The sequence below is a fragment of the Ostrea edulis genome, chromosome 6 (assembly GCF_947568905.1).
Source record: "Ostrea edulis chromosome 6, xbOstEdul1.1, whole genome shotgun sequence".
Taxonomy (NCBI): Eukaryota; Metazoa; Mollusca; class Bivalvia; order Ostreida; family Ostreidae; genus Ostrea; species Ostrea edulis.
In genome coordinates, this window is record NC_079169.1 from 90,108,226 (window position 1) to 90,136,188 (window position 27,963).

A 27,963-nucleotide genomic window follows, 5' to 3' on the forward strand; every position below is an offset into this window, starting at 1 on the left:
AGTTTAAAGGTCATGCTTGTATTCGGACGAGTTCATTTTGAGAGTAGGGTTATCTTGAAAATAAATTTGAATGAAAAGATTTTATAATTCAATTAAGTAAACGATATTTATAAACGAAAGGTTGGTTGATTACAACAACTGGATAAAAATTACCTCCCCTTGTTCAATGTGGGTGTGGGTGTCGCATATATTTGACCGACATCGGTATACAGTGGTCCATAAAAATATCTGGTCAATTTGCATTTTATTTCTTTTCTAAGTCTACATGCCAAAACAGGACAGCGATTAGGCTTTTAAATAATAGTATATGAAGAATTTATGGGAGAAAATGCAACGGACCAGACCGGGATTCAACCAGAATCCCTAGCTAGTCAGTCGCTCTACCAACTGCATGAGCTATCTGGCTACCAGCAATCGAACCCACCTAATCGCCATATAATCTAGATCGACTACTTGAATTAGGGGGCAGTTTTTATTTTCGATTTTTATGATCCATGCACTAGATTTAGAACTGACGGGGGGGGGGGGGGGGATCATATTAGATTAGTTACACCTTCCTGTGACGTCATAAGATTTTTCGAAATAAATGATTTATTAGATTTATGCCTGATATTACCATAGTTTTCTTGGGGTGGGGGTGGGGGGTCTTTTCCAATGGTTATCGTAAATAAATCTTGTTAAACCATAAAATATTCCAAAAGTCTAAGTTATATATAAATAATCAATAATATGTTTCAAAATATTGAATCCAAGGGCAATAACTCTGTTTTCGTTGAAGCCTTTATCAAATTTATTATGCGATAGATTTTCTAGCTTTTACAGAAATTTTTAATAGTTTTGTGAGGAAACAGTTTCATGTAATTCTTTTATATCGTTTAAACCAGTTTTTTGTAAAAGTTTGATAATGCTATTGAAGGAATATTGCAATTTTCTGACGTTGATATATACATAAATGATTTTTGTACATGTATGTCTCGCAACTTCAAAAGTGTAATAACCTATATATTTTACTTGATAATTTCTTATTTTTTAACTCTAATAAATTAAAATAAATACATATTTCAAACTTTCATCAGATAATATTGCAAATATGGAGTTACTTTAATCTGTATTTAACTCCAATATTGCAATCAATCTAAATTGTATTGTAAACAAAACTTTGTTAAATGTCAAATAAATGCATGTATGCTATGCATGTGTGTCTCTTGTATATGTCTTAAATCATAACTGTTCTTTGTATATTTGTCCCTTGTGGGTTCATAATTGGTCAATAAATCATAAAGCCAAGGCCGTAAATTACATGGAGGCGGAGGAGGCAGCTGCCTCCTCCAACTTTTGAGCCAAAAAAAATTAAAATTTAAAGTTCATTAGAATTTATGTTGTTTCCAATAACTAAGAACATGATACCTCCCTTAAAAAGCATTCCAAATCTTTCTTTTAGAATGAGTTAGTCAAGTAACATCTTAGAAGGCCCTAGAATCAAGGATTTTGCACGAAACGTGTTCAGTGTGCACAAAATGTGCTCAGCGTCTGGGGGCCGCCTAATTTCCTGCCTCCTCCAAATTGAAGGTTAATTTACGGCCCTGAAAGCATATCATATCATAACACCCCATCCCAACCCCCGGATTTATCCCTTCCTCTTTTACTGCTTCTGGGTGGGGTGTCCAGACGCGGTGGTTCGGTTCAAGTCTGATGTATATAGTTCTCCATGTTTGTGCAGAATGATTTAAGAAATATAGGGAAACTCTGTCAGATAAATTCTGATTCTGTGACTGGAGCAGATTTTGTGACTAGGTTCTGTTACTTTTTGACGAATGATACAGTGGCAGATCTAACTGGTATACAAAAAAAAAAAAGATAAAAGAAAACGTGAAACTTTTCGGGGGGGGGGGGGGGGGTTACAACAACCTTAGTCGTGTCGGGTCTACACCTCAGACCCTTTTTTAAATATGATAAATTTACAATCTAGAGGGGGGGAGGGGGGAGGGGGGGGGGGTTAGTGCATACTCGTCAAACAGTGATTGTATAGCTGACATGATATGCGCAAGTTTAGGTTCAGCCATGTTAAATACCCCCTTTTCATATTCGACCCATGCATGGATTTTCAGTATTTAAAAGTAAGTTTGATTTTACCTTTCAGTTTATTAACATCTTTAATTAAGGTCGAATTGAACTGCCTTCTCTGGTGATGTGTTTCTTAGAGCTCTATCTTCATCTTCAATGGTTATGAAATGTTCCACGCAAAAACGGGATGTAGGGGCGGATCCATGAATTTCTACTATTATTTCTGACAAAAAGGGGGGAGGGTTCCAACCCCAAGAACCCCTTCTGGATCCGCCACTGGGGTGGAATGCCCGTAACCACTGCACTGTAACCCGAGATCTGAGAGAAAGTGTTGAGGAGTTACTGGTCCTTGTTCTTATCTAATGCTCCTTTTTTTGTGAGAGAGAAAGTGTTGAAGAGTTAGGGGTCCTTAATTAATTGTTCTTGTCAAACCATTTATACTGCATTTTGTGAAATGAAATTATATGTTATTCATCTCTTGCTGGAGTCGCAGCAGTTATGATACATATACTAGCTGGCTTTATCAAACCAAAATGCTGCTGTTTAGAACATTTCTAGGTAGATGTCGCAGCTTTCGTACTACAGTAATTAGCTAGACTTGAGAAATTTCGAGACGTGTTTCACAAGCTGCAATCCATGCCGGGATAATAGATCGATCTATACTCGGAAAAGTTAATAAATGGTATCCTTCTTAACCACTATAATTAGATATATAGAGCACGTACTTAAGCTGGATTAAATAGAGAAGCTATTGGTCCGGTGTATTAAGATACAAAAAATCTTTACATTTCCAGTGTAAAAAGAGAGAGAGAGAGAGAGAGAGAGAGAGAGAGAGAGAGAGAGAGAGAGAGAGAGATTAAATCTAGTATAGTATAGTAGTGTAGACTGACCCCCTCCCCATCCCTACCCAAATTTAGCCGGAGTAAAGATTCAACTTATAGTCTGTATGCTAAACGTAATCAACTTAATGTGTCTCGTCTTTCTAAATCTTCAGCGCAGTTTCAATTCCATTCTTCATTGGCACTAAAGCATGATACTGTATACAGGGAAATATTCACCCCCATTTTATTTTCGTCCCTTTCGCCCTTCCTGTCACTGGGCGAATTTAAGAGTGGGCGAAACTGTTTTCTCTCATATCTCTCTTTAAACACAACTATGTCTGGGCGAATTTAAAACAGGGCAAAACAGTCTGCAAGTGTAGAAAGGCGAAAATAACACGGGGCGAAAATAACCCTTTATACAGTGTATATGTACATGTGTTGTTAGCCATACTCCTGAATGTTTAGCAATCTTATATATATATATATATATATATATATATATATATATATATATATATAATATAAATGAAGTTTCATTATGTAACCCAAGTATTTCTTACATATAAAGAATCTTTCAATTGATCAATAAACTGATATCTTTTGCCCACAATATACATGTATAGAGAGCAAATTAATCTGGTAAAACGAAATAATGCTTTAATTCTCAATATGATATTTTGTACAATGAAAACAGAATTTACTTTCTCATAGAATCTTTGGTTTCTCTATAGTTTAATATATTGCAAGTTTACACTGTTAGTCTGTATAATATTATGGCTTTATCTTTAATTTTACGTGTATGGATCGAATAATCTCGGGAGACTTACTCCTCCTAGACACCTGATCCCACCTCTGGCGTGTCCAGGGGTCCGTGTTTGTCTGATCCCACCTCTGGCGTGTCCAGGGGTCCGTGTTTGTCTGATCCCACCTCTGGCGTGTCCAGGGGTCCGTGTTTGTCTGATCCCACCTCTGGCGTGTCCAGGGGTCCGTGTTTGTCCTTCACTTGATTTTGTATTCCTCATTAATTTATAGGACTATGTTTAGATGTGGCGTTTCACCACTTAGAATTGAAACCGGTAGATACAAACGTGAGCCGATTAAGGACAGGATATGTATGTTATCTGACCAAAATGAAATAGAAACGGAGAGACACTTTTTACTACACTGCTCGTTATATAATAGGATAAGAAAGGATTTCTTCAGCAAAATATAATTACCTGATTCAACAGTTTAACTTTAGATTATTCTTTATTTGTAAACGTAATTACCAATTATCCAAGACTGACAGCAAATTTTCTATCCAATTCCTTTAAATCAGACAGCAAAAATTAATGAAAAAATTATCATGTCATATCTCACTAGCATGTATATTGTAAGACATTGATTCAAAGTGACATATAGGTCCGCTTGGGCCGGTTGCTATTTCATTTAAATAGGCTACAGATATGGAAATGTTGTTAATCAACGGATGTATACATGTCACTCCAATAAATTACTTACCGTATAGAATTTTTTTTATTGATTACTGTTCGTTATTTTTATTTTTTGAAGGAAATTTCCAGAGAGAGAGAGAGAGAGAGAGAGAGAGAGAGAGAGAGAGAGAGAGAGAGAGAGAGAGAGAGAGAGAGAGAATACATGCAGGTGTTGAACATTATGCGACATCAAAACATTTGATCCGCCACCTGATGAGTAAAACCCAGGAGTACCTGACTCAATTGTGACGTCATTGAAATTTTTAGCTATTTATAAATACGGAACCATGTGACCAAACAGTCTATTTACCAAGATGGCGACGTTTCTTGCAGTTCCTTTGAAGCAAACTCAGGAAGTTGAACTAACAAAACCATTGAGAAGTTTCATCCAAAACACATTCAGTCAAGCAGAACCAGACGATTACAACCATGCCCTCAATGAATTCAGCAAGCTGAGAAATTTAATGATCGCCAAATCTGTTGACAAACACGAATCAGCGTTAGAAGTCCTCTACCGGTTTGTGTTTTACTGTGTTATAGTGTATATAGTTTCTCCTTTCTATTCTGTATTTAAAAAAAGGAAGTGAAAGATTATAATAATACTGTGTATAGTGATATTTATTTGTTCAATGGTAAGGCAATAATATACAAAGTGGACCAACATGTACTCTTTCGCAATTGCTGAGTCATACTTTCATGACTGCCTGAAGCAGAATCCCTTGATTTCAAAGTCCTAAGGATACTAAAAAGTAACATGATAAATGTAAACCACTAGATGGATTAAGAACAACTTGTAAATGTTCAAAATTCTTCTATGTTTGTTTGTTAATTTATCAGTTATACATTTCATTGTTTTCAACTGACTTAGAACATTCCTATTCCCATTGCTACAAAGCAGTAACTATTCCCAATCAAAGAATATGTGACTAAAGTTTCCCTGATCAGTATGCAGTTTGCTGGTAATATGGTACTTAACTATTGAATGAAAAATTTCCTATACTACTACTAGCATGACAAGTTTAATAAAAGTAGGGTTTTCACACGCATGATGAATCTGATGATTTATTGAAGACAACATAACAAAATGAGATTAAATGGTGTTTAACACTCTATTTTGAAACATCAGTCTGTCCCACTTCAACACTTGCTGAGGCGATTGAGTTTCTGAGGCTAATGTAAGTTTAGTCCTATAAATTGACCTCAGTTTGTGGATTGAGGTGATCATGATAGTCTAAATATATAATCTTTCTTAAAGTATATGAATAGTATTATTTTTGTCTGAATAAAAGCTTCTAATTGTAGTTTATGGACTGAATATGGGGAAATACTGTCTTAGGTCATTGTGCAGTATATGAGACCTTGTAAACTTGCTTCGCTTCAGTGCAATGACCAAGAGCAAGCATATTTCCTTTTTTTTTTTCTCTTCCAAATTTTATGCTCTGGCACATTTTTATTCAATGCGAAAATGAAGTATTTCCAGTCTGAATAAAGTTTAGGTACATATGTAAATAGTATGGACTTGAAACAGGATATCACTGTACTGCACAATTCCAACATGTCAAGGATGTCATCATATTTATTGTTTGAATTTATTAATGTTCTAATGAGAGAAAGCATACCTAAGGGTAATTTCATATAATGCCCCCAAAGTCAAAGGTTTGGGAGGAGGATATATATGGTAGTCTGTCCTGTTTTTCCCTATGCCTCTGTCTCTTTTTGTCTGCAACTTGAACCTCCATCATACCAGTAATGTCTTAACTACAAAATAGAGACTTCTTATTCTGTTAACTATAAGGTCAAGGTCAAAGCTATGTGATTTATGAATAACGGTCAAACATGGAGGCCTCAGTTTTCTTAGCTGAATGTGGCCATGCTCAGCAGGTAGTGTTTAAGAATATATCTAGTTTATTAACAAAGAGTTTTTATTTTTATGTGTAAACAGGTATTATGACCAGCTGTGTACAATAGAAAACAAACTGCCAATTGCAGAAAATCAGGTAGGTGCAGAATTATTTTATGTAACAAAAATTACACAGAGCTCAATACAGTAGTCGTACCAGGGGGCCATGTTTCCATATGTCTATATTAACAAAACTGAAATATTTTTGGATCTTTACAAAAAAGTGGCCTCTTTTTTTTAACAGTAGCTATATTATTTCATGGCAAGCAAGTAAGATTTAGGAAGCCACATAGGCACGTACAAGCCACATAGGCATGTACAAATATTATAATTGATTAGTTTTGCACTGCAATTTGAAATGGGTATAATGTTTACAAGGCATCTGCCACCTCTAAACACTGTTATGCACATGTGTACCTATTGTAATAAGATAATATGTGATATGAAATTCTATAAGTTACTTGATCATGATGACATGGTTTGGTTTTCTTTTTTTTCAGATAAGAGTGAACTTTAAGTGGAGAAATGCCTTTGACAAAGAATCATTATTTGGTGGAAAGCAGATTTTGGGTTGGTAGTTAAAAATCTCATTGAGGAGTTCACTACAGCTGGAACCATGTGTAGCATTATACATTGTGTACTGATTATATTTTAGTGATATTCAACACAATTAGGCTGATTAGTGTTATGTCATTGTTTGCTTTTGTTATGATAAGAGTCAATCAATTCACTACCTGGTTGATTATGCATGTGTGCACTCTCAAAGGACGGCGTTTGTTTGATTTTCTCAGGTATTGCTTCCGGTGCTTATGAGAAAGTGTGCATGCTGTTTAACATAGCTGCCCTCCAAAGTCAAATAGCTGAAGTCCAGAACCATGAGAGTGATGAGGGACTCAAAACTTCTGCCAAGTACTTTCAGGTGACTGATTAAAAGTTAACGAGTGTGGAGTACTGATACATTTTTCAAATCATGATTTATTTCCCCTATGAGTCTCTGAACAAAAGTCTGCAAACACATCAAACTCAGCAAGAAAATCAAGTCAAATTGTACGAGTATTTTTGCATAAATCATAGATTCATATTACAAAAAAAAACATTGACAGATGGCTGCGGGGATTTATGGTCATCTTAAAGACATCGTTCTCTCACATGTTCAACAAGAACCAACCCCTGATCTGAGTCCAGACACACTCAATGCCCTGTGTTCACTCATGGTGGCCCAGGCCCAGGAAGCCATCTACAGAAAAGCTGCCGCAGGTATTGTAAAGTGACAAATGTGGTTTAGATACTATGGTGAACCCCTTTTCAATTTATCATAATGATTGATTAGATTTGATATCAATGCTCATTCATTGTGACATTAGGCCAAGTAAAATTAATTTAGTAGATTATCATTCCCGCCCGCCCCTCGAAAATTGCCCCGCCCCGATTTTTTTTATTTTTCAAAATTACGATTTCCTGATATTTTGATGTCCGGTCCGGTATCGTAAACGTAATTTGTTTCACTTTGCCTTTTAGAAACCCAAATACACATGTAATTATGATTTATAAAGCCTTTTCTCAATGAGAGAAGGCATTTTCGAGGTCAAGAATACCAGTGTCGGTATTTAGCGCACCGCATGACTGTTTCCTGGTAGGTGAGCTGTCATTAACTGGACGAAGATCAACGAGTATTTTACCCTTTGCAGCCAAAATATCACCCATTGTCCTCCTTTTTATGGGATTTTCCGATAAAACAGTAGAATAATTTGAGATGTCCTATTGTGTACATTTTGGATGGTTTCCGTGATATGTAATAATTTGCTTGTTTTCTTAGAAATTCAACAGAAACCTCTTTCATGGCGAAGCCATAGCTAAACTGAAATATTTTTCGATGAGGTATAAACAACAAGACTTCAGTTCATATTAAGTAATTATCTTGTTTATTAAATATTGGGTACCTTCTGTCCAGGTGTACGCTGGAGATCGATAATGACCAATTTCCCGCATCACTGATCATGTGCACCCATGGCGGTTTATCGAGATAATTAACACTTTGATATAGACTTTTGTAATAAAAATAATGTGGCAAATGGCGATAGTGAATTTGGCGTTTTAACAAGAATTTTAAGTAATAAGAAAAACGTTCTTCGAAAAATGCAGCGTTATAACAAAAATGGCGATGAATTGAGTGGCGATAATTCGAGAATCAACTGTACTTTGAAACTTGAATGACTCTCTCAGGAATGGTATGTTTTTGGTTCAGGTTGTGTGATTATTAGTATGGCCCTCCTTCAAGAAGAGGGTTACATTGCTATGCACCTGTCAGTTGGTTGGTAGGTAAACTATTTTTCAACAAATATCTAAAGAACCCATATTCAAGAAGTCATCAAGTTCTATAGACGTATTGGTCGTGACCAGTAGATGAGCCCTACTGATTTTTAGGTCAAAAGTTCATGGGTTTTCTACTATGCACACACAGTTGTCGGACTAACTAGCTGAAGATCTGTAGCTCTGGGGAAAATTGGGACATGCTGTCCTAATATTTTCCCAGATAGCTACAGATTTGCAGCTAACTCATAGCTAGTGAATTGACTTTAAGGGCAAAGGTTATAGGGGGCTTTCTACCATGAATACCCCACTAGCTGACCAACTGACAACTTTACAGGTTAGTCATCTATCTTCAGTTTTGTCATGACTAGCATACAGCCTTTATGAATTTGTAGGTCAAAAGGTCAAATTTTAAGATTAATGGTTATCTCATTTTGCAAACAAATTATTTGTGGATTTTGCAAATAAAATCTGTTGCAATGGTAGGCTTTGTGAATTTCAACTACTCATACACAAGAAGCAGAGGTTTGCGATGTCTGAGCACTTGTGTTCAGCAACAGATTTATGATTAATGAGATCATTTGAAAAAGTCCAAAGTCAATGGTCAATAATTGACCTAAAATGTTACACTTTTTATAAATGTGAATTTAAGCAGTACATTTAGCAATAGTGTGGGTATGTGTGTTTGAATATTTTTTCCTTTGTACAGATAAGATGAAGGAAGCAATGGTGGCTAAGATTGCTCACCAGTGTTCAGATCTCTACAGTGATGCCATGAAACTGATGCAGCTTGCCTCCCTGAAAGATCTCTGGCCAAAGGTGAATGTTATCGACTTTAAAGATAGTTCTGTGTAGATGTAATTTTTATGTAAAAGTACCAGCAAGAAGAAAATGAAAAAACATTGCTTATCAGAAGCTTTGTTGTTCTGGTAGATTGTATTGATGTTATGAAACATTTCTTCACACTGCTAAAGATAATGTACAAACTAAAGAATAAGTAGTGAGTGAAATTTTTCTGCAATTCATTAGCGTGTTTTTTTGTGTTTTTTTTTTGCTTACCTGAGCTGAAAGCTCAACTGCACTTTTCATGGAAATTTATCCACTGTTTGTCTGTAAACTTTATACATTTTTGACTTCTTTTTAAGAACCGTAGGGATAATTTCAACCAAACTTGGCACAAAGGTGAAGGGGATTCAAGTTTGTTTAAATGAGAAATCACACCCCTTTCCAAGGGGAAATGATAAAGAAATAGTTAAAATGGGATGTTATGTTAAAAAAATTCTCTCAAGAACCACTGAACCAGAAAAGCCATAACTTGCTTAAGAGCTTCAACATGTTGAGGTTTTAAATTTGTTCAAACAAGGGTTAAGGGTTCAATATTTTCAAGGGAATATTAAAGAAAAATCTTTAGAACTTCTCTTCTCAAGAACCACAAGGGTACAATCAATATGGCAAATCAGTATGCAAGAATCCTCATGATTTGTATACACCATGATCTGGACAACACCTCACCCTCATCCAACACTCCAGATTCACAAGAGGGATTTCAGTAGACTGAAGTTGGTTCTTACCGTGCTTCACATGGCCATAATATGGTGTCAGTTAGGATTGAATGCTTTGCTTCGGAAAATGCAACTGTTCAGGTGAGAGAAGTGATCATGGACCTCTTGTTATTAGCTCACCTGAGTCATACATGTAAGCTCAAGTGAGATTGTTGTAAACTTTGCACATTTGTAAGCAGTTTTGTGTAAAATAAATTCAAGTTTGTTCTAATTAAGGACTGTACTGTTTCCAAGGGAAGATAATTTGGGAACAGAGTGTGGTGTGGAATAAAAGAACGATTGAAATATAAAAGCTTTATTTTTCATGCAAGCTTCATTATAAAGTATAGAATCAAGTTTTTTCAAATTATGAATCTGTTGGACCAGGACAGGTCTATAAAAGGGGTTTATATAAGTTTTGAAGAGATATACATTGAAGAATATTTTAGAATCTTTTTTAAAAAGCTGTGTCAGATTGTTTTTTAAGCCATGTGCCACAGGTAGGCCACAATAGAGGTTCAGGACATTGTACATAGGAATACAGTAAAACATGGTTACAGTCAATATGCTTATAATGAATCTTGCTTACAATGAAATAAGTTTTATTCCCTGTAGTTTTTAAACATATTATGAACTCTTGGGATATGACAAATAACATTTATAACAAATCAAAATTGTTCTTTCCCAGCATTTCGTTATAATTGTATTTTACTGTATTTAGAAATTATTAAAAAGAGAAAAAGAATTCTTTTCAACTGGAAGTGTGTTCATGTACTACAGATTCATGACCCCTGATGACAGTGTACAGTAGGAGTTTAAGGAATTATACTCGCTGTCCCAAACTTGTTCATCTATCCATCAGTGAACAAGGTGATTCAGTTGAACATTGTAGCCCTCTTGTATACTTGTAGGATTGGATTCCTTTGGTGGTATGCAAACAAGCTGGATTCCATGGAATGTCAGAGTTTTATCAAAGTTGTGTGGCTCAGCAGAGCAAGTCTTATGGTGAACAAATTGCCCGCTTACAGGTAAGGCGCATGATATACAGGTAAACTTGGCTTGAATGACATTTGAAATTTGGTGGTCCTTTTTACAAAAAATCTTGCCATCAAGATGAATATTTAAAAGCACAGTACAGTGTAATCCCTTTATAATTCTTAGCTCATATATTTCTGAATGAGCTAAACAAGTACAGTTGAACCTCGTTATCACAAACTTGATGGAGCCAAGAAGAAACTTCGAGATATCTGAGTGTTCAATATACTGAGGTTCAAATACATAAAGAAAATGTGGTTGGTACTTCCAACTCCGACATATCCTTGGTATTAGAGATATCAATGTTCGAGGTATCAAAGTTCAACTGTATATACATTGTGATAAAACTTGTATTCAGAGTGGAAATCAGTTGAATATAAGGAAGAGACAATGTTTTTATCTTAATTGTAAGACTGTGAATAAGGCAGTTGTGTTATGTACTTTTTTGCACATCTGTTAAGTTTGTGGTTAGGTAATGAATAAAATTTCATAACAAAATTAAGCACTGTACTGTTGATAGTTAAAACAAAATACAATAGAATAATCCGGGTATGCTGTTTGCTTTTTCTGTGAGAGTGGACTATAATTGGCAAATTACCTTTTACAATGTGACTCTGTGTATTGTGAAGGAATTATTTTTTTTTTGTAGAAAGCCAATGAACTTCTAACAGCTGCCCAAACAAGGGGTGGGGCCATTTTTAGTTTCAAAACAGAACAGGGCCGTATTCAGAGAGAGCTGCAGGCCGCCCAGAAAGACAATGACTTCATCTACCATGATAAAATTCCCGACATAAAGTCTCTTCCTGGAGTTGGAAAGGCTGCCATTGCTAAGCCATCCTCGTTCTCTAACAAAGCAATGAGTGAAAAGTTCACTGGTGGGTATGGGTGGTACACTGGGGTCAATGTACCCAGATTTAGTTTGTTGTAGATGTAGGGTAACACACTCCATATCATTGTTAATCCCTAAAGTAGGTTTTGAGATTAATTTTGACAACTATTAAATTTATTAGTTCACTCAACTGAGTTTTTCTGATCAAAAGTTTTTTGTGATCTGAAATTTATATGCCCGTCATAGATGATGGGTTTTGTAATCAAATAATAGAAAACTCAAACTTAAAAAAATCTAAGTCGTTTCACAGAGGTGCAATATGTACGATTGATATGCATGTATCTTACTGTAGTATAGATTTGAATTTGATCCCCACATGGACCCAGATTTTAAGATCGGAAAAGAGGGATGTGTGACAAGAATTGGTTTTAATATTTATACAGTAACTTAGGTGCATGGGTGTCCTGTGTAATTATAAGTAAAGATGTAGAGTGGTGAGGAAGAAATGAAGATTTAGAACAAGATTAATGGAAATCTTTTCGGTGAATTTCTTAAATGCTGGAAAATCACGATATTCTTTCTTGTTCATGAAATTGATGTTTGCTTGTCATTTGTTGTAGATCTATTTGAAAAGCTTGTTCCATTACCAGTTTATGAGGCATTGACAGCTTTTGAAAATAGGAAAACACAAATAATGAACACAGAGATTGGTAGACTACGGGAACAGACACAACTTATGAACAGGTAAGAAACAGACCAGACCCACAGGCAATGTTTCCTCTCATTGAGAACCAGACCCACAGGCAATGTTTCCTCCCATTGAGAACCAGACCCACAGGCAATGTTTCCTCCCATTGAGAACCAGACCCACAGGCAATGTTTCCTCCCATTGAGAACCAGACCCACAGGCAATATTTCCTCCCATTGAGAGCAAGTGCTTTGATTATGAATTGCCAACAGGTAGATGTATATGCATAAAAAACTACATGTATAAAGGAATAGTGCAATTCTGATTTTCCAATTTTAGTATTTTGGCGTCCCTGAATTTACCAGCAGCGTTGGAAGATTTGTCTGGTAAGAAGGTTCCTCAATCAGTTATAGAAAAAGCCCAACAGGTCAAGGATATTGGTGGGATACAGTTCTTAGATAAAATAATGAATGACTTGCCAGAACTACTGCAAAGGAACAGAGAAATCCTCAATGAGGTAAGTATTTTGTTGTAGGTCTTATTGATTAAGTAGATTCTTTAGGCATGCTACTTGTATATTTGTAGTACGATTACAAAAAAAAAGACGCCTTCAAAATTATATATATTAATAGCAGATTGTTTTTAAATATGAAAGGAACGAATTGGTTCTTTGTGTTAATATGGTGTGTTCTCTAGGGCAGATACGTAGACCATTAGAATATGTAAACCAACTGAACACACAAAACTGGAATTTTATGTTCATTAATTTATGAATTTTTCAAAGAACTTGAAGAGTATACCGTGCATATTTAGTGAGACTTGTGTCATCTTAGTGTTTCCAGATGTATTCTAATCCAATCTTTTCTGGTACGTTATACATGTATATCTGGATTGAACAGGTTTCACTGTGAAATGCTTTTATTTTTCTCAGTCGACTAGAATGATTGAGGACGAGGAGGCTTCAGACAAACAGCTCCGAGAACAGTTCAAGGAGAAATGGTCTCGTACTCCCTCCAGTAAATTAACCCAACCCATGAGAGATGAGAGCATGAAGTACAAACAGATACTGGACACTGCAATCAATGCTGACCGTACTGTGCAGGAAAAGTTCCAAAAACACAAACATGCCATAGAAATGCTGTCCAAATCTCCAGTAAGGAGTTCTGTTATTTTATCTTCATTTCCTGCTCTTGATCAGTGTTACTGACTTTTAATGTGCCCTCTAGTTTTTTGATGTCAGTGCATGAAAGGAAATGGAGAAATATAAGTTCCACAATTGACGAGTTAGTTATCAGTGTTTTAAATTCATTAAAAAATCCATTTTTGAAATGAAAAATGATTTGGAGAAAGCCAGTAATGAATGAGGATTAGTTGTGGAACATGCTTCTCCCCTTACTTTCTGTAGAGTCGGCGTGAAAGAAACACAATCATATATGAGACAACATGTAAAATATATATACTGTGAGGTAACATAGAAATATTTACATCTAGATCATTACAATGGTCTATCTTGCCATAACAGAATTTCCTGGCTTAGATGGGTCATTGCATATGTTTGTACAAAACAAACTGTACAGCATTACGCAGGAATACTCTGCATTTATTTACTTGTACCTTTTTTCCCTTTTCTTCATTGGGGTATTTTGTGGATATTTTGTTATCAGTGTTTCATTTGTGTGCAAACATGTAACTAATTGATTAATGACACCCTTATACTTATGAAAACTTCTTAACATCAAATGTATGGAAGCCTCTGTTTGAATTTTACAGGCAGATATAGAGAAATCACTACCGTCTGGGGGAGGTGCTCAAGCCTCTGAGGGCAGCGGAGCGGTGCAGAGACTCCGAAAACTGATGGAAGAGGTAGAAACTATTAAGGCTGAGAGGGAAGTTATGGAAAACGAACTCAAAGATGCCAAGTTTGACATGAGTAAGTAAAGTATTGACATGAGTAAAGTATTGACATGAGTAAGTAAAGTATTGACATGAGTAAAGTATTGACATGAGTAAAGTATTGACATGAGTAAGTAAAGTATTGACATAAGTAAAGTATTGACATAAGTAAAGTATTGACATGAGTAAAGTATTGACATAAGTAAAGTATTGACATGAGTAAGTAAAGTATTGACATGAGTAAAGTATTGACATGAGTGAGTAAAGTATTGACATGAGTAAGTAAAGTATTGACATAAGTAAAGTATTGACATGAGTAAGTAAAGTATTGACATAAGTAAAGTATTGACATGAGTAAAGTATTGACATGAGTAAGTAAAGTATTGACATAAGTAAGTAAAGTATTGACATGAGTAAGTAAAGTGTTGACATAAGTAAAGTATTGACATAAGTAAGTATAGTATTGACATGATTAAAGTATTGACATGAATGAAGTAAATTATTGACATGAGTAAGTAAAGTATTGACATGAGAAAGTAAATTATTGACATGAGTAAAGTATTGACATGAGAAAGTAAAGGACAAAGTTAACATGATATAGCATTTTTTATATAAGTGCCACTGAGGTGAAAAATAAATTATTTCATCAGATTGATTTTATATTATTTGGGGGTTTAAAGATTTCAGCAAATGATCTGCAGATCAGAAGGATGTGTTCAGTCAGGATACTTTAATCTGGCTGCAGATCTATAGCTCTCTGGGAAAATATTTTCTAGAGATCTGTACCAATATTTTCTCAGAGAGCTACAGATCTACAGCTAACTTTGATCTAGCTCTGAGTTGTATTGCAATGATCATGAAGCTATGAACAGTTTTATTGAGAGAACAAAGAAGAAAGTGAAACATTATAATGCTCAATACCGACTTTAGAGATTGATGTGCTTTAGCCTCCAAAATTCTTTGTTAACTTCAGGTGTTCTCAGAGTTTCCTAATGTTACATTGCCAAACTTCCCTTGTAAATATCATTCTAACAGTGTTGAAATCTACACAGCAGTCGTCAGAAGTTGCTTTTTATAGTTGACTGATGTCGGGAGAAGAAAATATAGTCATTCATTCTAAATGATGTTTATTTTTTGTGCAGCTAGCAAGTTTTTCTCAGCATTGGCAACAGATGGTGCAATTAATGAGGAAATGTTATCTGGAAGTGAATTAGACAGAATTTATGGACCTTTACGACAACAGGTCTCTGACAGTCTACAAAAACAGGACTCTGTAATGTCCCAGGTCCAGGTAAGAACTCTCAGAAAGAAAAGTGAAATGATAAAACTCATACTTGTATGCAATGGTGAGATAAATATACAGCGATGTTCATACATAAATAAGTTTTGGACATGCCACACTTAACCATTCTCAGTAAAATTATATTCAATTAAACAGATTAACAACATGTTTATGTGCAGAAATTTACCGTGTATGATTTGTGTATGATGTGAAGTTGTCTTGATACACACTTTTCCCGTGGGGATCCGGGTTAGAATAGGTCCTCAGTACCCCCTTGCTTGTCGTAAGAGGTGACTAAATGGGGCGGTCCTTCTGATGAGACCGCAAAAAACGAGGTCCAGTGTCACAGCAGGTGTGGCACGATAAAGATCCTTCACTGCTCAATGGCCATAAGCGCCGAGCATAGGCCTAAATTTTGCAGCCCTTCACCAGCAGTGGTGACGTCTCCATATGAGTGAAATATTCTCGAGTGGAACGTAAAACAATATTCAATCAATCAATCAATGATACACACTTTGTAGGAAGCTTTCATTGGAATATGATTTATGTCTGTTTTTGAGATTTTACAGTTGGGATGTATTTTGTGCATGATATGGTTTCTCTATATTGATTCATTGTATACTTTAAAGATTTTATATTTTTGGGATTAAGGTATCCAGGAAATCCACAAAAAATTAGCACTTACAAAATAAATTAATTTTACTGCATCATCAGCAGTTTCTTATAGCATTCTCTATTTTAAAAAAAAAAAATAAAAAATTTCCAGACATCCATCTGTTATGCAAGAAAATATATTTGTTATTTGAAGGAAAGACTTTCTAATTGAAGTCCAGAAATCATAATTATAAATCTGTATTTTCCTTGTAGACGTCCAACATGGAATTTTGCCAAGCAAAAGCTTCAGATCAAAGTGGAGCACAAAGGGAGGCAATGCTGAAAGATCTAGCGGCAGGCTTTGATATGTTTATGGAACTGAAAAGCAATTTAGAAGAGGGAACTAAGGTATATATTGTAAAATTCTAAAAATTATCTCAGGGGGTGGGAGAAAGCAATAAATCAATTTGAATCGTATTAAAGGACAACTTATTAGAAAATGGAGTTAATATATTTGGATGTGTACGGTGTATATTATGGAATATTTACATTTCCAATGTTTTTGGCTTTAATATTGTAATGATAGAATTTCCTCATGAATGTTCTATAAATGTGGGATTCAGATTGTAAATATACATGTAGTACATCTATTTTAACAATTGGAAATTCCAAATGTATGGCATCAAATGAATTATATAGAAAATGAAGCATTTTTCAGGAAGCTTTTTTAAATTTGAAATATTTACTTTCACTGATTCTTTTCTCTTATATATCTTTTGAAATTGACATTGCTTTCATTTGTTGTGATATTGAATACATGTTTGTTACAGACCAGTTAGATACGGTTTTTTAGTACCTAGTATAAGTGTAATCATTAGTAAGTATGGAGTGTCATCAAGGTCTAAGGGTGCATAGGCTGTTCCACTTATATGACATATAAGTCAACCATATGTTATTTAAGCCCCCCCCCCCTCCCCCTCCTTCACTGAAGAGAGGCATTAAGCCCACCCCCACCCCCACCCCCACCCCTTCACTGAAGAGAGGCATATTGCTTTGCACCTGTCAGTCGGTATGTCGGTAGGTAGACCACATGTTGTCCGCTCAATATTTTGAGAACCATTCACTTGATTGTAACGATATTTCATACATGTACATGTATGTGAGTTGGTTACGAGTACAAGAGGATGGACATAGGAAGACACTGTCTGCTCAATATCTTGAGAACCCTTTGCTTGACAAAGATCAAACTTGGTACAATGGTACATCATAAGGAGTCAATGACCCCTATTGATTTTGAGGTCACATAGTCAAAGGTTGAGGGTCAAACTGGACATGGGAATATACTGACTGCTCAATGTCTAGAGAATCCTTTGCTTGACAGACATCAAACTTGGTACGCTGATACATCTTCAGAAGATGACCCCTATTGATTTTGAGGTCACATGGTCAAAGGTCAAACTGGACATAGGAATATACTGATTGCTCAATATCTAGAGAACTCTTTGCTTGACAGACATCAAACTTTGTACGCTGGTACATCTTCAGAAGAAGATGACCCCTATTGATTTTAAGGTCACATGGTCAAAGGTCAAGGGTCAAACTGGACATAAGAATATACTGTCCACTCAATATTTTAAAAACCCTTTGCTTGACAGACATCAAACTTTGTACACTGGTACATCTTGAGGAGAAGATGACCCCTATTGATTTTGAGGTTACGTGGTCTAAGGACAAGGGTCAAACTGGACATAGGAATATCCTGTCTGCTCAATATCTTGAGAACCCTATGCTTGACAGATATCAAACTTGGTACACTGGTACATCTTCAGGAGAAGATGACCTCTATTCATTTTGAGGTCACATGGTCAAAGGTGAAGGGTTAAACTAGACATAGTAATATATTGTCTCCTATATTTTAAGAATCATTTGCTTGATTGACACCAAACTTGGTACACTGGTACAGCATAAGTAGTAGATGACCCTATTAATTTTTAGGTCACATGGTCAATCCACTCTGGACATAGCAAGATATTGTCTGCTCAATATTTTGAAATGGTTTGGCACAACTATCAATCAAATGATGCATGTGTATAACCCTTTTAAATTTTGTACCATGGGGGCATATATGTTTTACAAACATTTCTTGTTTAGTACTTAAATTTAAAAATGCACAAAAATATAAATATAAACAATAAAATGCTTTCTTTGTTGTTTCATCAGGTGATGAAGGTAGCAAGCTTGCATTTTATTGTTTAGATATTGTGAAAAGTAACCTGGATACCTGCATATTGAAAGAAAAGAAATACAGCATCAATGAATACTCTTTCTGAAAACCTGTTGGTAATCTAGATCCACCTAGTCTTTTGGTCAATGAAAACACTATTATATATTTCATGGTTTTCTTTAATATTCATTGATTGATAAAAGATGACAAAGAACCTACATTTAAGTGATATTTGATGACATTTTCCTCTAAATCCAGCTCAAAAGACCCTCTCTAACAATGCTGATATATTGATGAATCATCATCAAAAGAATTTCTATCTAGAATTTCAGAAATCTGTAGACACCGTTTTGTCATTAGATCTTGACCTAGATTCCTTTATTAGCTCTGGAGTATGTGAAATGATGATATGTGATTCATAACACAAATATATGCTTTCTTTTCAGTTCTACAATGATTTGACACCCCTGCTTGTCCGCCTGCAGAACAAAATTTCTGACTTTTGCTTTGCACGGAAGACAGAGAAAGATGAGTTGATGGCTGATCTTCAGAAATCGATTGCCAATCAACCAACTGGACCCACACCTCCTCCTCCCAGCTACCAGAGTCCTCAAGGTAATCTCATGTGTTCCTCTCATGTTTAGCAGATTTCTGGTTTTTTATCTGTTGATTTAGAATTAGTTAGTTTTTCAATTTCAAGAGCTACATTGTAGTTTTCATCACCATGTTAGTTAATTGAGGAGTGGTTTGTAGATGCCAGTAAACCTATGCATGTATAAATGGCCGACCATAATGGACAAGGGCTTTAAAAAAAAATTTTTTTTAAACTGGAATAGATATGAATTTTCTTTTTGACTTCTTTTATGTTGACATTAAGAAAACATCAAGCTTAATTCTTTACTGAGTTGTTTATAAATATAAAAATGTTCTATAAATTAATACAATGTACAAGCTCTTCAGTTCACAACACAATGTTTATCAGTTTTACACTTCATTATCATTTTACAGTTCTGTGTTTATCATTGTTTTACACGTCATTGTCATTTTACATTTTACAGTTCCGTGTTTCTTTTGTTTTACATTTTTTCCTGTGGGTTGTTGTAGCTACCACACAAAGTCGGGCGCCACCTGCTCGCCCGCCACCACCCCAGTTTTCTTCTGCTCCCTCGGGGCCTCCACCCTCGTCCAGTACACCAAGTGGTCCACCAAACACACAGTCAGGGCCCCAGTCTTACACAAGTGCCCCATCAGGGCCTCCTGCTGGAGCTTACTCCTATCAAGGAGGCCCCCCTCCACCACCATATATGTCTGGTAAATATCTTACTGTCCTATAGTTGCATGGGTAAATTCTAAACAGATGATGAATTTATTTGCTATTGAGTTTCAGAAGCAACCATAAATTTGTGCTTTGGTGATGCGTAAAGTGTCCAGCATGTTGTCTAAGCATTGATACATGGTGTATCAAATCAAGCTTAAAACTGATGCATCGGCTGGAACAAAAGATTTAAATTACCCCGCCCACCCCCTTTAGTTGTTAAATGTCCATCACTAAACCAAATGTCAAGGTGTTTGGTTTATCACCAATATAACTAAAAAGATTTTAATGAAATGCATTCATTATTATAGGATCAAAAACCAGCACAACCACTAATACTACTAACACTAGTAGAGAACAAGGTACCAGTATTGAGCTAACAATGTACTAAGTTTATGCTTCTTGATATAGCATTTCCCCTGGATAACATCTATATATTTGTACAGGTGTATATACAGTGCATTTTCCTGCATCGTTCTCTGTGAATCCGCTGTCCTTCATTTATCCTTTTAAATTGCTTATTTGTCTAGCACCAGGCTATCCTTACACTTGTGCCAGCATATTAATAAATCAGCAAATATCAAATGAGCATAGTCCATTCTCTCTGATATTTTTAGTCCTTGAGAAAAACTTTTTAAATGACACACCATTAGCTTTCCTTGACTCCAGAGACTGCTAATTCACAGCTCTCAAATACTGTATTTATATGTATGCCTTATCTTTACAAAGATCAATTTGAATGTTATTCTCCAAGTCCAGGAAACATTCCCTCATATGGTTATGATATCTGATGATCTACGCCCCCCGCCCCCCCCCCCCCCCCCCCCCCCCCAACTTTACTCGTGTGAATTTTTGACCTGGAGGATTTGACCTCAGTAATGTTTCAGTATGTATAAGCAGATACACGGCTGTGTCAATTTCATTACCCTTGATATTAATTGAAGAAATGTAGGACACTTAAAGGTGTGCATTCTAGTATAAAAAGAAAACAATCCATCCAACCAGCTCATGTACACAAACAACAAAATAATTGTGTGAATTTAACCTCAAAACCACATAAAATAGTTCTTCCTTGTAATTCATTGAATAATATTGTATTATAGATAAGAATAGACAATGCCTCTTTGATACCTACTGCTATTTGAAATAGCAGATTTTAATGTTTATTTAAAAGAACAAAATAGGTTCATCAATGATATCAATATTTGAATACTAAAGAAAAAAAAATGTAAAATCAAACTACCTGAATATGGATGTAATTACATTTGTGTATTATATGACAATAATTTTTATGTATTTTAATATAAATCTGTGATTTTTTTTTCAAGACAATCTAATTTATTACATGTTTCTATAAATCTCTTGTATGCTGTATACAGAACTTTTATTATACCCCCCGCAACAAGTTGGGGGGGGGGGTATACTGGAATCGGGTTGTCCGTCTGTCTGTCCGTCCATCCGTCCGTCCGTCTGTAGACGCAATGGTTTCCGGGCTCTAAAGCATTATCCTTTCCACCTACCGTCACCATATCATATATATGGACTACCCATGGGATGAAGATGTTCCCTATCGATTTTGGGGTCAAAAGGTCGAAGGTCAAGCGCACTGGACATCGAAGTAGCAATATGGTTTCCGGGCTCTAAAGCGTTATCCTTTCCACCTACAGTCACCATATCATACATATGGACTACCCATGGGATGAAGATGTTCCCTATCGATTTTGGGGTCAAAAGGTCAAAGGTCACACGCACTTGACATCGAAGTAGCAATATGGTTTCTGGGCTCTAAAGCGTTATCCTTTCCACCTACAGTCACCATATCATACATATGGACTACCCATGGGATGAAGATGTTCCCTATCGATTTTGGGGTCAAAAGGTCAAAGGTCACGCGCACTGGACATCGAAGTAGCAATATGGTTTCCGGGCTCTAAAACGTTATCCTTTCCACCTACAGTCACCATATCATACATATGGACTACCCATGAGATGAAGATGTTCCCTATCGATTTTGGGGTCAAAAGGTCAAAGGTCACGCGCACTGGACATTGAAGTAGCAATATGGTTCGGTTTGTCATGCCATTTGTTTTTTACACTCAGAAAAGAGGTAGTTTATACCTATTACCAACATCCTTTGGGAGATTGGGGTAAGCGGGGGGTATTCTTAGTGAGCATTGCTCACAGTACCTCTTGTTAAATCAATAAACAAGTTTTCAGATAACTAAATTCATTAATTATGTATTAAGGGCACTGATACATGGAAAAGGGAAGATAATGAACAAATAATCAATCTCATAAATCTTGTAAAGAATACAAACTTTAAAGTACTTGTATGTATGTTATAATGAGTGTTTTCTTCTAGAAATAGAAACCAGTAAATACCCATGTAAATTCAAATTTAATACAAACAAGAATTTACTCTGACTAGTAGTGAATTTAAAAACTCCTTCATGTTTCCATGTAAATTTAATTTAATACAGACAAAAATTTACTCTGATTGGTAGTGAATTTAAGAGCTCATTCAGATTTAAATGTAAATTTAAATTTGATGCAGACAAGAATTTACTCTGATTGTTAGTGAATTTAAGAACTCCTTCAGGTTCCTATGTAAATTTAAATTTAATACAGATAAGATTTTACTCTTGATTTGTGGCAAATTTAAAAGCTGATTCAGGTTTTATTTAGATGAACCCCGCTGTAGGAAGTCAGAAACACTCTCTCCACAGCAGGAAGTTTTTACAGGCACTTAAGATCTGAAGACTACTTCATGAACATTATTTTGGTTTTATATGACAGGAACACAAATTGTTTTTGCTGACTTTGTTATATAATTATGTAAATATCATGCATCATTGTACAATGCATGTTCTTCAGCATTGAGAGTATTTTATACACATAATTACTTAACTAAATTACTCTAGAGGAAGTTTGTACATAGAATTCAGATTTCTGTCTACAATGTATCAGAAACTACAGTGTTTAATGTCACTTTTTATTAACCTCATCTGTTGATTCCTCAATTTTAGTTAAAAACTCTGAATTTAGAATTTGAAATAAGATATATAAATGTGTAATTTTTTTCTCAACTTTACCACAATTTAAACACAAGTCACACTGAGGAAATGTTTGGCATTGCTCATACTTCTGCATTATTATAATTTTCAACCTCAGATTTGCAAGAAGCCTCATGGTTGTTATTGTTTGTGTCAAAATCAAAATGACTCATTTGTCCTCTAAAGTGTGCATGTACTGATAATGATTTGAAAGAAATTTGTGGGCAACCAAATGCTATGCAATGAAAAATATATGTATCTGGGACTGATTATGAACATAATTTCATCACTTTTTGAAATTGTCATCAAATGTATCTGCATGTCCATATATGAACAATATTGATTGACAGCTTGCACCTTTTCCTCTTTAGCCAACCAGCCATCAGCTCCGCCCACACAGCCCCCCTCACAAAGCTACGCTGGAGCAGGTAAAACAATCACTCCACTATCCTGCTTTGACACTGACACTGTAGAACATTGATAGGGAGTGAGAAATGTTTGATGGGTAGTATATACTCGCTATCCACATAGGTCAATAACACATAATGATTTTATACAATATTTTCAAGTCGCCCTAGTTTGACTCGGGTGATGTATTGCGATGTGTGCCTGTCCATCTTCATGAAGATTTGAATATTTTCAAGTTTTGTTTAGAAACTTATTTGTCACCAAAATTGGTGAGTAACATTTTTAGGGGTAGGGGGTAAAAATGGTGAATTTTGTGGTCACTGCCTCGTTTTGGTCCAGGGTTAGGACCAAAATGTAAAAAAAAAAAATGATGCTAACTTTAAAGATGAAGAGTATATGGAGAGTTTTACTGAAATTCTGAAGTTCATGACCCCCAGGTCAGGAGTTCAGGTGCCAGATTGTGGTGAATGACATGTAGGTTATACAGAAAAAATGTATTTTGTCTTTGAAAACATCTTTACTACAGAGCACATAGCAGGCAAACTGAGTGCACAGTGATGTTTTTGTTTTGAACATATTTTATTGAATAATCAAATAGATTAAAGACAAGTTCTTTCAGCTTATTGTCTCCTCTCCTGCACAGATATAATAAGTATGGAGTCTCCACTGAAATTATGAAATTGATAACTCTGTGCTTGCAAGTACTCCAGAGCTGGAGTAAATAAGTCATATGGAGAAAACGTATTATGTCTTTCATATTAATGTCTTTACTCCTCAACATGTTTCAGACAAATTGAGTGCATAGTTAACATTAGTGTGGATGCCTCTACCAAAATTGTGAAATTCATGACTCAGGGGTTTATATGCCAGGATGGGGTTAAATATGTCATTTAAAGAGAATCTATTTTTCAAATTCTTCTTTACTCCTGAGCATGTAGCAGACAAATTGAGTGCATATTCATAATGAGCATAATGATCTCTATCAAAATTGTGAACCCTGGGTCAGGTGTCCAAACTCAGTGATGGGTCTTTAAGGTCCGTATGGTGAAAATACATTACATCTTTGAATATCTTCTTTGTCCTGAATGTCTAAGGAACAAACTGGGTACATAGTTAGAAACAATGAATTCTATCCACCTGTACAAAGGTTCAATATGTCCAGAGAATATTTTATAACCCTGAGCCAAGGTCATTTAGTAAAGGTAGTCAAGCTCACCAGTATGAAAGGTTGGGAAAAAAATTCTCTGGGCAATAATACAATGATAACTTTAATGGTCAGTGATAAAAAAAAAAAGGTAGAATTGTTTGTTCCAGTCTTTTACAAGATGTAAGAAACTTAGATTTGACATTGCCCATCAGAGACATGGAATCACAACCTTGCACCAAGGTCATCTGGTCAAAATGAAGGTCAATGATAAAGTTTATAAACAGTTGTGAAGGCAATAACATTAAAATGTTCTTGTTTTTGATATTATTAAGGAGGTATGCTACACCAGAGAAATTTGATGTAGATGAAAAGTGGAGGATATGTACAACAATATTTTGAAGTTGAATTTTTTTTAATCTACTTTATTTTGTCAAAAAATACAGTTTTAGTAGAAGGTAATCTGAAAAAAATTTAAAACCCCTGCTGGACTTGAACCTGCGACCTACAGTTCAGTAGTCGGTATTCTAACCTTCTGAGCTACTCGGCTAGGTATTTAAATGGAAAAGGAAAAGTCTAATATTGCTGATATCGATTTTTTCATCCATGTTTTTAAAGGAAGTCAGCCATTATGACGATGTAGAGTACTACCTTAAAAAAAAGCATGACAACATCCACTTCACACTGTGTTTGAACGAATGCACTTTTACTCATCAACATGCAGTACTTCTAAAAAGTTTTTTGTTGTGTAATACTCAGGTCAAGGTCGATGGGCCTCTTGTAATAGAGGAAGCCCCACAAATATATGGACAAACCAAAGAGGTTGCTCCATGAAAAGTATAATTCAGCCTGTAACTTGGATTGATGAGGACTACCCATTTCTCAGTATTTTCTAAGACCTTATGCTTGTACAAAATGACCAAGTTTGCAATGTTCATGTACCCTTTACGTCCATAATTGAATTCCGTGAATAGACTGAAGCCCTGTCTTTACATTTATATAGAAAAATTTAATCTTGACGTGTGAATGTTAATTAGACCATATAAATTACTTATTTCTCGTTCACTGCATAAAGCCTCTATGTAGGATTAATTGGGAGTTGTTTTCGTTAATGTAAATTGCATCAGTCACAGAGAATTTCGTCAATATTGTAGGTCAACAATCATGGGGGAATGCACCTTACCCCCAGACAGGGGGAGGTTACCAGGGCATGCCGATGCCAGCCATGCCGTCAGGATTCAACCCGTACAATCCTTACACGCAGTATCCCCAGCCACAGGGATATCCCACTCAGGGCTTTCCACAGCAGGGCTATCCACAACAGTATCCCGGCCAGGGCTATCCACAGCAACAGTTTCCACAACAAGGATATCCCGGTAATAATCCACCCTATCCACAGCAAAACCAGTGGAGATAAACAATAGTGCACTCTAGATGGATAGAGAAAACTCTGGTAGAATTAAGCTGAATAATAAGACTAAAGGGAATATCCTTCTTTTTTTTTGTAAATGCAAATGTTTCTGTGCTTCTTCATGTGCTATACTGGCCAATGTGATAATATTTTGAAGTATTTATACAATTTCGTTTCATTTCATGTCAAGAATGTGTGATTTAGATATCTTTGATTCCACATGGATACTGGTAGTAAGCTGTAATTTGATGTGTTAAGTAGTTGACTATTGCTGACTTTTTCATATGCACTGTCAAAGTAATGTATCAGAAGAGTGTGCCTGATTACAAAACCTTTACTTCATAATGTGTAGTCGTGACAACAGTTTTGTCACAGGTGATAAAGTGTAGATAAGTGTAAAAATGAAATGTACAAGTTTTATTGTATGTGTTCACACCGGGATGTCATGGAGTGTATGTACTAATGATGAAACTCGGTGGAACAAAGAAATATTAATGATTTAAGGTGTTGTTCCATAATCTTGTCAAATGTATATTCATACCTTTTGCAGTGCAAACATTTTTTTTGCATACATATTTAATAAAACTAAATATTTACTTTCATCACTGAGGAGTCTTTAATGAAACCTTTACACTTGTGTTATGTGCATTCTTGCTTGGTGTGAAAATTTTTGACATCAAACATTTAAGTGTGTACCTGCTATATACAAGAGCCGTTTAAAAAATATGTAAACAAGGTATATATTCTGGGTGTTAAGGGAGGGAGTTAAAAGCAACAAACATAACAACTAAAGGTTAGTTCTGCTACTCTCCATTAGATATTACCCACAATGCCACACTGGGGGCACAGTCTGCTTTATACATTAGTAATAATAACTTTATTTCGAAAGACATACATCTTATAGTATTATAACAAAATTGAACATGGATAATAATTACAAAGCTGAAAATAAACGGCCAATTCTTACAAAGATAAACGGCCAATTCTTACAAAGACATCTAGCAGACAATAGTATATAGTAAATACAATAGTATAATGATAGTGAAAAAGGAGAATGATGATACAAATGACATATTATGGACTGTTCTTAGTTCAAGAGCTTTACAAATAAATATTCCCAAGTTACAGAGTTCTTGTAACAACATCATTTGAAAACATTTCTGTACTGTTCTTGGTATGTACTTTGATTTGTCTGTTGTGTGACTAATAGATTGAAATTTTTTAAATCTATAACTGCTGGAAAGATAGTGAAACTAAAGCACATTGGATTCAACTGACAATTGCTTGTAATATTCATAGATCATTTTTGAAAAACATTTAGTTTTAAATCGACTCTGCGTTTGCTTGGCGTAATTTTATGTACAGATGGTGTTTTCCCGTGTACAGCATGAAATATTTTCATTTAGCACTGCTTTGTGAATTCATTTTGACATCATTTGACACAAGCCATTTTCATAGCAAAGTGAATGTAAAGGGGAAAAAATATCTTTGGAGCCAATTCATATTTGATGTCAAAATTTGACATGATTAATTACATCATGTAAATTCTGAATTACAAGAAACAATTTTTTTTTCATGCTCAGGAAAAGAAATGATGACATTGTGTACATGTTCTTATAACGGCCCTTGTAATTAATTAAAGTTATTTGATGTTTCTCTGTTTATAGACATTTGGATATGAAAATATCAAAAGAAACATTTTTATCTTGAACACTGAGCTGAGACAGTTTAGCGATATTTTGTATACAGAACCTCACAAAGTTGTAATCTCTGCAAGTTCTGTGTCAGATGATCCACAAAGCATGGATGTGTTACTGTAATCTCTGAAAATTCTGTGTCAGATGATCCACAAAGCATGGATGTGTTACTGTGATGTTGCACAAGATTGATTGTTGTATAATTAAAGAAATTATTAGGTTTCATTTTGCATTGTCTTACAGTGCTCATATTTATTTTCTGATAAATACAGTGAACAATTA

The 27,963-nt window shown here is 35.3% G+C and overlaps 1 protein-coding gene across 4 annotated transcripts; it reads left to right on the forward strand.

Annotated features, from left to right (window-relative positions):
• Positions 1 to 4,632: 4,632 nt before the first annotated feature.
• LOC125683670 (programmed cell death 6-interacting protein-like) lies at positions 4,633 to 27,963 on the forward strand. Of its 4 annotated transcripts, XM_048925095.2 has the most exons (19): positions 4,633 to 4,874; positions 6,300 to 6,354; positions 6,758 to 6,827; positions 7,049 to 7,176; positions 7,361 to 7,514; positions 9,277 to 9,386; positions 11,020 to 11,136; positions 11,793 to 12,018; positions 12,593 to 12,716; positions 13,000 to 13,177; positions 13,592 to 13,813; positions 14,431 to 14,590; positions 15,696 to 15,844; positions 16,703 to 16,837; positions 19,100 to 19,268; positions 19,758 to 19,964; positions 20,280 to 20,330; positions 23,393 to 23,449; positions 25,728 to 27,963. In XM_048925095.2, the coding sequence occupies exons 1-19, from the start codon at positions 4,672 to 4,674 to the stop codon at positions 25,988 to 25,990; spliced, it is 2,778 nt and encodes a 925-aa protein (XP_048781052.2). In that variant the 5' UTR covers positions 4,633 to 4,671; the 3' UTR covers positions 25,991 to 27,963. The 4 variants fall into 4 exon arrangements, with proteins under 4 accessions (XP_048781052.2, XP_048781055.2, XP_048781053.2 ...); XM_048925098.2 differs by lacking the exon at positions 23,393 to 23,449; XM_048925096.2 differs by lacking the exon at positions 20,280 to 20,330.